Source organism: Rattus norvegicus, chromosome 17, assembly GCF_021556685.1.
Source record: "Rattus norvegicus strain SHRSP/BbbUtx chromosome 17, alternate assembly SHRSP_T2T, whole genome shotgun sequence".
NCBI classification, from domain to species: Eukaryota; Metazoa; Chordata; class Mammalia; order Rodentia; family Muridae; genus Rattus; species Rattus norvegicus.
This window is the reverse complement of record NC_141550.1, coordinates 56,857,735-56,869,308: the sequence shown is the minus strand read 5'-3', so window position 1 is coordinate 56,869,308 and position 11,574 is coordinate 56,857,735. Positions and strand designations below refer to the sequence as shown.

The following is an 11,574-nucleotide window of genomic DNA, read 5'->3' as shown; positions in this document are numbered from 1 at the left end:
TGTATCTGTGGTGTGTGTATGAGCACACATGTTTATGTGGGTACCAGTGATGTGGAGACTAGAGATTGATGTCGGGTACCTTCTGTAGTTAACTCTACCTTATATACTGAGACAGGGTCTCTCACATAAACCCAGAGTTTGCCTGATGACTAACTAGTTTAGCTAGTTTGCAATGGAGATCACGTCTACCTTCTGAGTGCTGACACTAAAAGGCTGCCACTCTTGCCCCACATTCGTGTGGGTATTATGTATCCAGACTCCAGTTCTCACATTTGCACTACAGGTGCTTTTGCTGATGAGTCTTACCCTCTGCAGTGCCCTTCTAGTTTAAGATGTGTGTTGAGGGACTAGAGGGCTGGCTCACTGGTTAAGAGCAGTCGTTCTTGCAGCAAATGTGGGCTTAGTTCCAAATACCCAGGTGGTGGCTCATAATCATCTATAGCACCAATTTCAGAGGAGCAGAAACCCTCCTCTTACCTTTGAGGGCATCAGATAAGCACATATGTATAGATACACATGCAGATAAAACACAAAATTAGATCGGCCTTGGTATATTTGAGTCCAACACAGTAAGAGGGTTTTTGTTTGTTTTGTTTTTTTTTTAATCTGACTGCAAAGAAATTAGAACAGAGGTTCTCAACCCATAGGTTGCAACCCCCTTAGGGGTTTAAATGACCCTTTCATAGGGATCTTCTAAGACTTTGGGAAAAGGGTTATTTACATTACGAATCATAACAGTAGCAAAATTACAGCTAAGTAGCAGCAAAAATTATTAGGAAAGTTGACAACCACTGAATTAAGGTTTCTCCCCCACTTTGGTGTAAAAAATTCTTTTAAAGGAGCTATTGGTGATATGAGATATACTTCTTAAAGACTTACTTTTTTTTATATATGTGTACACTGTAGCTGTCTTCAGACACACCAGAAGAGGACATCAGATCCCATTACAGATGGTCGTTAAGCACTATGTGGTTGCTGGGAATTGAACTCAGGACCTCTGGAAGAGCAGTCAGTGCTCTTAACCACTGAGCCATCTTTCTAGCCCCAACTTTGGTAAATTTGTGTATTGTTGGAAAGGGTGAGGTTTTCTTTTAGCTGCTATTTAATTTGGTAGATCTCTGATGGCCAATGTTAGAACAAACAAAACGCAACAGAGGATACTGGGTGGTGGCTGTACAGGCCTTGGAAAACAGAGGTAGGTAGATCTGAGTTCAATGCCACCCTGGTCTGCAGTGTTCCAGGACAATGGGCTACATGGAAGAAACTCAACAAGAAACCCAGAAGAATGTCAATGTCAACACTTATAAAGCAGAGAGGAAAGTAAATATAGCTTTAAGACAAGGGAAGTGCAAATAGTGCTGCAGGAACATTAGATTCAGGATCAGCTATCCTGTGCCTCCCTTAAATGGAAAGCTGCCTACAACTCCACTCCTTTGTTCACAAGACTGAACAAAGTAATTCTTTTCACTGACCTTGAAACTAATCTGTTCCCTTTCTGTCCTAGTTTTTTCAGAAACTCATTCTTTGATGTAGAAACCCATTGTCTCCCTAAACATTCTTAAACTCAAATCATTTTAGGTTGTGGATTTTAGTTTCTTTTTATATTGTGTATTATAATGTTCCCATTGTTTATAGCTTCTGCCAGCATTTGGTTCAATTTGTATCTGGAAGGCTTTTGTCTCAAATTCCTAACCATAAATTTTGCTTTGCAAAGTTACTAGCAGAGAAACATGGATGTTCTTGAAGTTTACATATATTGGGGAAGAGAAAGTAGATGGGCAGAGTGAGGAGGTCTGCTTTATAATGGAGCACTAAGCTCTTTAAGGAAATTTTATATTTTCAGTTGCTTGCCATAGATAGAAATTACTGACTCTTGGTACTTCAGCTCACCCACTTTCCTGTCAGTGTTTGCAAGCTTTTCAATTCCCCAACCCTAACCTTTGCCTCAAGAAGAATAAAAACTGATACTCAATGGGAGGGGTTGGTACTTTCCTCAAATTAGAATTTTAATTTCCTGGCAACCAGTCCAATGAGTGTTTTATTAGTTACAGTTCTTTTCTGTGACAAAAAACTTTCCTCTCTGTGGCCTTCGGAATTGTCTTTTGTTTCACAATGATTTTATTTGCCTTTGGTGAGTTTTTACTTCCCAAATTTGTGTGTCATCATCTTATAAGGGCCACGCTAATGTTCTCTGGATCACCCAGGTTTTAACTTGAAATGTGCTGCCAATGTGCTGCCTTAACAGTTATTGGGGTGAACACCCAAGTAGGTCCTTATTAAAAATTTTCTTCGTAAATTTTTAGTATTTTTTTTCACTTACTTTTCACTTACTTTTGTTGATTATAGACCTGAAATTTCTTTTAATGGAATATCTGTTCCTTGCTTTTTGCTGTTTTTCAACCCTTCACTATACTTTCTAGTCCATTGGTATTTAGAATATGAGATGCTGCCTTTGAATTGCTGTTTCCTATCTGTGCCTTAAGCCCTTAAATGAAGAAGCTTCTTATTTGAGGGCTAAAGTAACCAGTTATTTGAAGGTTCCAGTTACAAGGTACTTCTTAAGAAAACATGCTGTTCTATGTGCCTTCTTTGTTCTCCAAATCCAAACAGAAGGTTTGGAGGTGTTGAGTTTGTGAATGAGTCTGGTACCTACCTACCTTCTTTAGACTGCGAATGTCAGATTTCTTTGGAGTCTTTTAATTATTTACTGTTTGGAGGGAGAAGATGGAGGGGATGGGAAGTGAAAGGTAGGAGCATGGGAGGAGCAAGCAGGCTAGTGGCAACATTTTAGTCAGAAAAACCTCACACTTCCTAATCGTGCCTATCTTTTGTTGTGCACCTGTTTACCTACATATAAACTCATTTCTGGGTAAGGATGAGGAATGGACTGGCTGTTCTGGATGGGAGAGAGGATTCTGGTATGTTATTAATGAAGTCTTTTAAGGAATATTTTTTATCCCCCCGGCGCCCCCCCCCCCCCCCCATCTACACACTTGAAGTTTCAAAGCCCTTCTGGAATTTGTGCTTGATAAACCCTGGCAGGAGTTTTAGGCTTTGCTGGAGGCATTTACAGGGTTTGATTGGGTTTAAATAACTTGTCTGTGCTTCAGAGGCAAAATACATCTACCTACCTTTTAGAACTAAATAAATTAGTGTGTAATGTATTTAGAACAACGCTGGCTACAGCGCTATTTTTAATATATTTAAAGCACCGAATGAGATATTGCTCCTGTCTTAAGATTTTAGTATTGTGTCTGATCTGAGTTACTTCAACTCTTAAAGCAGCAGTGCTTGGGACAAGGGGCAGGATACAAGAAACACACGACAATTGAAGTCTAATATTTAAAATTAGTTTTGCTTTCTCAAACTTTCCACCCCCGCAACCCCCGGGTAACTTTGGATACTGATGTTTAGAATATGAGATGCTGAATACCCACAGCCCCTGAAGCTATGCAGTTCTCTGCCCACCTCGGTAGGACAGCACATTTAAAGGTTCCTTCTATGTAAAGGCCAGGATGATGCAACTAAAAGTGCTTCCGAATGGCGTTTGGAACCTGATGGCTCTCAAATTTTATTTTGTTAAAAATACCCAAACCTGAGACCCAAATAAATTTTATCATTTAGTACTCGGATTGAGACTCAGTCCTCGTTCCACCCCTGCTGGCAGAAGCCGGTTGCCCTCAACAAACATGGCCGCCGCAGTGCCTCCTGGGACTCGAGCTCACCCGGCCGGAACCACGTAATGCCGGAGGCGGGACTCAGCAGGCAGAGTACGGCTCAGCAGAACAAGGTGAGGGCTGGCTCGTGAGCTGTCCCTGCATACTGCCTCTGTGTCCCCTCGCCTTGTGCGCAAGGGGTCTGGCGCTGCTGGTGAGGATCCGGGGACTGAGGGAGTGAGTGGGGAATAGAGGGAGGTGGAAAGGGAGGGCGTAGGCCAGGTGTCCAGACAGGAAGGGTCAGTCTTGCCTACTCTGGCCTCTATGCACTAGGCCAGCTGGAGCCTGTTTGATCCGGACCTGTTGGATCGATCAGGCCCAGCTGTGCAGTTGGACACACTGGGATGGGACCCATACTCACGCAGAAGCACTTCACCCATGGCTTGCACCTTGTCATAGTCCAACAGCCAGGCTAACCATCTGGTGTGTTCTGAATCCTTCCACCTTTTCCTTCAGAATGGGAACAGGAGGCCAGTTGGTTGTCCCTTTTGTTACTTTAAAACATTGCCAAATTGGCATCGCATGTAGAAATCAGACAGTCTTGATTGCTTGGTATCTAAAGTCTGTGGAAATCAAGAGGCAACTCCTTAAAAGACTGTCTGTCTGGGGTGGTAATGCACACCTATAATCCCAGTATTTGGGAGGCAGCGGAAGGTGATTTCTGTGAGCTCAAGACTAGCCTGTTCTACATGTTCCAGGACAGCAGGGGTTATGTGTGGAAACACTGTCTCAAAACCAAACAAACAACAGCCCCCCCCCAAAAAAAAACAAAACAAAACAAGAAAACAAAGATCATCAATTGAAGGAGTAAGAGGTGAAATCCTAGTATGATTAATTTAGGAGAGACCCTTGTTTGGACAGTTGGTGGATTTTTAATGTTAAGCAGTTGTTTTTACATTAAAAAATAGTTCTTTGAGAATTTCATATCATGTGTTTGGTTCATACTCACTCTGGATGCCCCAATTAGTCCTATACCTACTGTACCCCTCCTTCAAGACGGCTTTGTATTTGGGTAAATAGTCTCGAATGTGTGGTTTTCCCCTGAAGAGTGGGTGACATAATAGAGGCTACACTACTAGAGAAAGCTGTCTTTCCTTCTCCCAGCAGCTCAAATTGTCAATAGTTACCTGGGGGATTCTGGGCCCAGCTCCTCTTTCCATCCTGGCTCAGGCTTGCCCAGGTGGTGCGTGTTGCATCCAGAAGAGGTTTCACTGTAGTTATCTACCACCTCTGGGTCTTACCTTCTTTTCACATTGATCCCTGAGCCTTGTGAGAGTAACATGTATGTCACATATGTCCCTTTTAGGACTAAGAGTTATATGTAGTCTTTTAGTCTCTGCACCTTGGCCAGTTGTGGGTATTGATAATTGTGTTAATAACCATCTACTGTAATTGAAACCTCTCAGATGAGGGTTGAGAAATACATTGATCTATGGGTATGATAATAAGTCAGTTTTCCACTCTTTGTCTAGCACCATAAAGTTATAAGTTTTCCCCTAGTGCCTATGACTTGCCTAGCATAGGTTCTGAGCCTAATACTGATGCCTAGTATGGGTTTCATGCTGTGGGGTGGCACTAAATCTAACCATAAAATAGCTGGTTACTCCCATAATATTTGTGCTGTGTTGTACTGATGGCTATGTCTTGCCAGGCCAGTCATAGTTGTAACTCCGAGGATTCATAACTGGATATTATTGAAAGTTGCTTTTCTCCTGTTAGCCTGCACAATATTTTTCAGAACGATGAAAATTAGCCAGTAGGGATGAATCTTCTAGGTCTGTGCGAGCTCAATTTCTCCATGTCCTATTACTCAAATTGGTGGTGTTTTTAGCAATAGGGTCTTAACCATCAAGTCCTGGCAGTACCCCATTATGTTTGGATATCTACAGAGCCTCACTGGCCAGCAACTCCAAAAGATAATCCATTTCTGACACTGGGATTTTTATTTTTTCAGCCTCATGTCTAATAGGGACATTGTTTTGCTCTATTGTAAGGTAGTTCCACCTTAATTCTTGTGGTGTTTATGTGTGTTGAGAGGCCGTTAGTGTTAGTTCCCTTCCCACACTTCCTCCTTTACCATACACTTTACTCTCACCGCAGTGTAACCATTCCTGTTCCATTTAACCCTTTTTACCAGTGTGTTCTCTTTCCTCCCTTAAAGCCCTTCTCTGTGGCCCCTTAGTAATGTTCTGCTCTCTATGGATGTTTTCAGTTCTTTATACATTCTAGACATTAACCCTGTCAGGTGTGTAGATGGTAAATGTTTTTCCCCTTTTGTGGACTGACTCTTTACTCTGGCAGGTTTTTTTTGTTTTTGTTTTTGTTTTTGCTGTGTAGAAATTTTTTTAGTTTCAGGTTTCACTTGTTAATTGTTCTTAACGTCTGCACTATAAAGGTCTTGTTCAGAAAGTCCTTTCCTACGCCAATGACTTCCAGTATGTTTTATACCTTTTTTTTAACCTCTATCAGAGTTAGGATATCAGGTCTTAGATTGAGGTCCTTGATCTACTTGGAGTTGAGCTATGTGTAAGGTGAGAAGTGAGGATGTGGTTTCATTCTCCTATATTAGCCGTTCAGTTTGACCAGCACCATTTGCTGCTTTATTTTCTCCAGTGTGTACTCTTGACTTCTTTGTCAAAATTCAAATGGCTTATTTTCCATTGATCAATGAGGTTTCTGGTTGTTGTTTGTTTATTTTATTTTAGATACTACTATGCTGTTATCATTACTGTAGGTCTGTAGTATAATTATTGAAATCTGAGATGGTACCTCCAGCCATTCTTTGTTGTTCAGGATTGTTTTGCTATCCTGGGCTTTTTGCAGTTCCATATGAAATTTAAGATTGTTTTATTAAGTTCTGTAAAGAATTGTTTTGGCAAACTGATGGGGAGTATGTTGAATATAAGTAGTTTGCTCTTTGATAGGATAGTCACTTTCACAATATTAATCCCACCAACCCTTGATGGTCTTTCTAACTTATGGTATCTTCAATATCTTTTTTCATTGTTGAACCTTTTTTTATTTAAATTAAAACTTTTTTCATACAATATGTTTTAATCATAGTCTTTCCCTTTGCAGATATGCCGTCCTTCCACTCCCATCAAACTTCATGGTCTCTCAAAACAACAAAAACAAAGCACGCAGAAAACACAGGGTGCGTTTTGTGTTGGTCAACTCTTCCTAAGCATAAGGCTTGCCTTGGAGTTTGAATGATATACACAGTGTCACTGCACTGAGGAAAACAGATATTCCCTCTCCCAGCAGAAATGAATTGCAAATAGCTTCTTGCTAAGGGTTGGAACTTTGTGCCCTCTTCCCCTTCTCCATGCCACATTTATTGTTGTTTTGGTTTGTTTGTTTTTTGTTGGTTTGATTTTATGTAGGTCTTGTGCATGTTATCACAGTCTCTGTGCTGATAGAGAATAGTATTAGAGATGCAGTCAAATTTCAAGTGTCTGTGGGAGGTACTCAGTACTTTTTCTCAGACACTAAGTGCTGGTGGAATTGATGTGAGTCTTGGATCCCTGCCCTGAGAGGGGTCCAGAAGACAGGGATTCATGATCCCTAGGTGAGTCTCAGGAATAGGTAGAGTGGTTGGTTTGGGTCTAATGCCGGTCCCTAGACAGAGGTGATCATTTGTGGGGATGGGTATAGTTGGAGGCATTAGTCTGGTGTCTGCCTAGAGGAGAGACGAGAAGTGCACACTGGAGATGTCTAGAGCTGGCTAGGATGGGTATAGTTGAGCTAGTAGAGGAAATCTAGGATATCCAGGGAGGAATGGAGACAAGGGCTTTCTCAGGGAATGCATGGGGTTAGTGGTAGGAGTTGCTAGCTCCCTACGTGAAAGAGGTATATGGGACAAGGTGCTGGAAGGCAGGCAGGACACTTGCTCCTTAGGCAAGTTGCAGGGATGGTGGAGTTGTTAGTGTGGGTCCTTGGGGAGTGGGTTTACTTGTAGTTGGACGTACCATCTTGGAGGTTGATGTCATTATACAAGAAGGCAGGTACAGGATAGAACGAGGCGTGTCTTTGGACGAGAAGGAAGGATGGGCGGGAGAAAAGTTTTAGGAAGGAGAGAAGGGCTAGAGCAAGAGGAGGAGCTGGGATAACTTGGCTGCAGATGTTAAGATTCTTCTCTGGGCATAGATATAGGTTGTTATGACTGGTTTTAAGGGATGGGTGTGTACAGGATTTTGTGCTATTTAGATGGGCAAATTATATCTTATCTATTGGATCAGAGGTTATTGTGTGGTATGTTCTTTCATGTGGCATTGAGTCCACAGTAAGAGAACCTCGAGATAGGTGGTCTCTGTATGAAATTGGCATGGCAGCAACCTGCCTTGGGAACTAGATGGGTAGAGAGATTTCTGCCAGGCTCAGAAAGTAGCCGTCAGCAGTGTGAGATGGGATGGAGCTTAGCTGGTGAGACGCTTTGCTGTCTGAGATGAAAATATCCTGCAGATGCCATTTGGCCCTACCTATGGTGCCGGCTAGCTCAGGATAAAAGAAACCCTTTTTTATTTTTATGGCAACACCATCTGATATCTGCCTGCAAAAATGACCAGATGTAGGCAATATCATTTGTGGAGTTGGCTGGAGTGGTGGAATTGAATTGAGGAAGGGGGCAGTCTAGGCTCCTGGGGACAAGGACTTTTGGCAGGGATGGATGTTGGGGTTACTCAGTTGAAGGAGTGTATGGGCAGCTATTTTAAACCTTTAACCTTGATATTTGGAATCTTAAAATTTTTCAGAAGTAAATTAAATAGTAAAATAAGACTACTTATTGATAAAGATACAAAGCACATTGCCAAACTCCTTTTTTATTTCATTTTGTTTTTTTCCTGACACAGGACATGCTGTGGATTCTGTAGTCTGAAGAGGTAAAGGTGTAAACAAGCGTCAGAATCCAGCACACTTCAGGAAGAGCTCAACTGTACAGCATTGTTTAGCTGTCAGAAGGAAGGAAGGCTCTCCCACAATCCCATACACTGACGCCCAGGTTCATAGTCTTCATAAACATTGTCGCTAGTGTGGACTTTCGAGTCATCATCCTAACAGTAACAGACATTGACATTTGCCTTGTTTTTATGAAAGGAATAATGCTGTCAGCATGTCTGCATACTCCATGCTCTCTGAAAGAATTGCCATGGCCAAGGAACTGATCAAAAGAGCAGAATCACTTTCTCGGTCAAAAAAAGGTGGCATAGAAGGTGGTGCGAAGCTGTGCAGCAAACTGAAGTCAGAACTGAAATTCTTACAGAAAATAGAGTCTGGGAAGGTAGCTATTAAGGAGTCCCATTTACAAAGCACGAATCTAACACACTTGAAAGCCATTGTGGAATCGGCAGAGAACCTGGAAGAAGTTGTTAGTGTTCTTCGTGTCTTTGGTTACACAGATTCCTTGGGAGAAAAACAGACTCTTGTGGTGGATGTCGTAGCAAATGGAGGTCATACTTGGGTCAAAGCCATTGGTCGAAAGGCTGAAGCACTGCATAACATCTGGCTAGGCAGGGGCCAGTATGGCGACAAAAGCATCATTGAGCAGGCTGAAGATTTCCTCCAGGCCAGTCGACAGCAACCAGTGCAGTATAGCAACCCTCACATTGTTTTTGCATTTTACAACAGTGTCTCCAGCCCCATGGCAGACAAGCTGAAAGATATGGGCATATCAGTAAGAGGAGACATCGTCGCGGTCAACTCTCTGTTAAATCACCCCGAAGAGTATCTGCTGAGCGAGAGTGAGTCAGATGACGAGGGCCAAGAACTTCTGCAGGTGACAAGAGTGGACCTAGACAATGTACTGGCCCGTGTTGCCTTTCCAACAGAGATCAAGGTTGATGTGTGCAGAAGAGTAAATCTGGACATTACTACTTTAATCACATATGTGTCTGCCATGAGTTATGGAGGCTGCCACTTTATCTTCAAAGAAAAAGTACTCACGGAGCAAGCAGAGCAAGAGAGGAAAGAGCGGGTTCAACCTCAGCTGGAAGCGTTTATGAAGGACAAGGAGTTGTTTGCCTGTGAATCTGCCGTCAAGGATTTCCAATCTATTCTAGATACCTTAGGGGGACCAGGAGAGAGAGAGAGAGCTGCTGTACTAATTAAACGAATCAATGTGGTACCAGACCAACCTTCTGAGCGTGCCTTGAAACTAGTGGCGAGTTCAAAAATTAATAGCCGTTCCTTAACAATTTTCGGGACAGGAGATACCCTGAAAGCCATCACAATGACTGCGAATAGTGGTTTTGTCAGAGCTGCCAACAATCAGGGTGTTAAATTCAGTGTGTTCATTCATCAGCCTAGAGCACTTACTGAGAGTAAAGAGGCATTAGCCGTTCCCTTACCAAAAGCCCGAACCAATGATAGTGCACACTAATGCTATCCTTTAAGTGTTGTCATGGAAATATGTTATTTATACCAAAGGCTGGCCTTCCCATCTATATTGGGAGAAAAAAGTTTATAGTAAACATAATATTTAGAACTAAATAGAACTTTTTTGTGTTTCATCTATTTAAGGTCTATAAATTAGAAAAATCCAAGAGACTGTCTTATTTATCTGTGTATTACATCACAGACTACATTGTAGCAGGTAAGAACAGAAATACATCTGCATAAGGCTTTTACTTATCTTGTGATGCATTTGTTTGCCTCAGTAGGGCTTCAGCCTCCACCACAGGTAATCACATTTCATGGAATATGGCTACATGATTCTCAAATTCATTAAATATCTGGAGAAAACTCTGCGGCCTGTTTTTCATTGTGCTGTATTTGTCACTCGATTAAAGGTGAGAGATAATAGTTATTCCAGACCCTGAAGTCACTACTTGTTATGAGTAGAAAGAAAATCCTAAACAAATTAAAACTAACACTGATGCTATTAAAAATTTTAGAAATTAAACTAAAACTAAAATTCCTACAGAAAATAGAGAATATTTTTAAATTTCAAAATTTTAAAACAATTGCTTTGTGTCAGATACAGTCTGGTGGGTATGTTTATAGAGTTTAGAATTCATATGGAATGAAAGTGAACTTTGATCTGTTGAGTCCCATTTATTTATTGATATACCACTTATTTTAGCTGGGATTACAATTGCAGCAATTTGGAGAGGAAACGAGGATCTGTTTGTCTTACATATCCTGAGTCACAGTTGATTGAAGGAACCCAAGGCAGGAACTAAAGCTGTGTGGAACCTGGAGGCAGGAGTTGATGCAGAAGCCATGGAAGGAGGTGCAGGTTACTGGTTCATTCCTTCTGGCTTGCTCAGCCTGGTTTTCTATAGAATCCAGAACCACCAGCCCAGCGATGGCACAACTCACAATGGACTGGGTCCTTCTACTGCCAACTACTAATGAAGTGTTCCACAGGCTTTCCTAAAGCCTAGTCCTATGGAAGCATTTTCTCCATCTAGGTTCCCTCCTGAGAACTTTAGGTCATGTCAAGTTGACATAGAACTAGACAGCACACCATTGTGAAAAGGAAACTGTTCCTAAGCTCAGCCTAGAACTCTGAAGGTATACATTAATTTGAACAAGTTGAAAATGTACTTTTTAAAACTCGGATTTTACTTTTAAGTCCAAACAATCCATTATTACAAGTATTTGAATTTTTAAAAACTACCATTCTTATTCTGATGGCCTCTAGCATGTGAAAATTAATTGCATCACTCATGAAATGGTAATGGGGATAGTGAATGAGTGCTGCATGCAATTAAAGGTAAGTTCTATGAGTACAGTTTACACCATACTTTATCACTTACAAGAAAACAAATTCACAGTGTGAGTATATACTTTCCTAAAAACTGGGAATTAGAAAGTAAGAGATCACTAAGCATATTTCCCCCAGGAAGAGTTGAATTAC

At 41.4% G+C, this 11,574-nt stretch overlaps 1 protein-coding gene across 4 annotated transcripts; it reads left to right on the top strand.

The window, feature by feature from the left end:
- Nucleotides 1–3,767: 3,767 nt before the first annotated feature.
- C17h7orf25 (similar to human chromosome 7 open reading frame 25) lies at nt 3,768–10,454 on the top strand. Of its 4 annotated transcripts, none has more exon segments than NM_001014010.2 (3): nt 3,768–3,790; nt 6,795–6,870; nt 8,567–10,454. In NM_001014010.2, a coding segment is annotated over 1 exon segment (1,266 nt). In that variant the 5' UTR covers nt 3,768–3,790; nt 6,795–6,870; nt 8,567–8,826; the 3' UTR covers nt 10,093–10,454.
- The last annotated feature ends 1,120 nt before the right edge of the window (nt 10,455–11,574 follow it).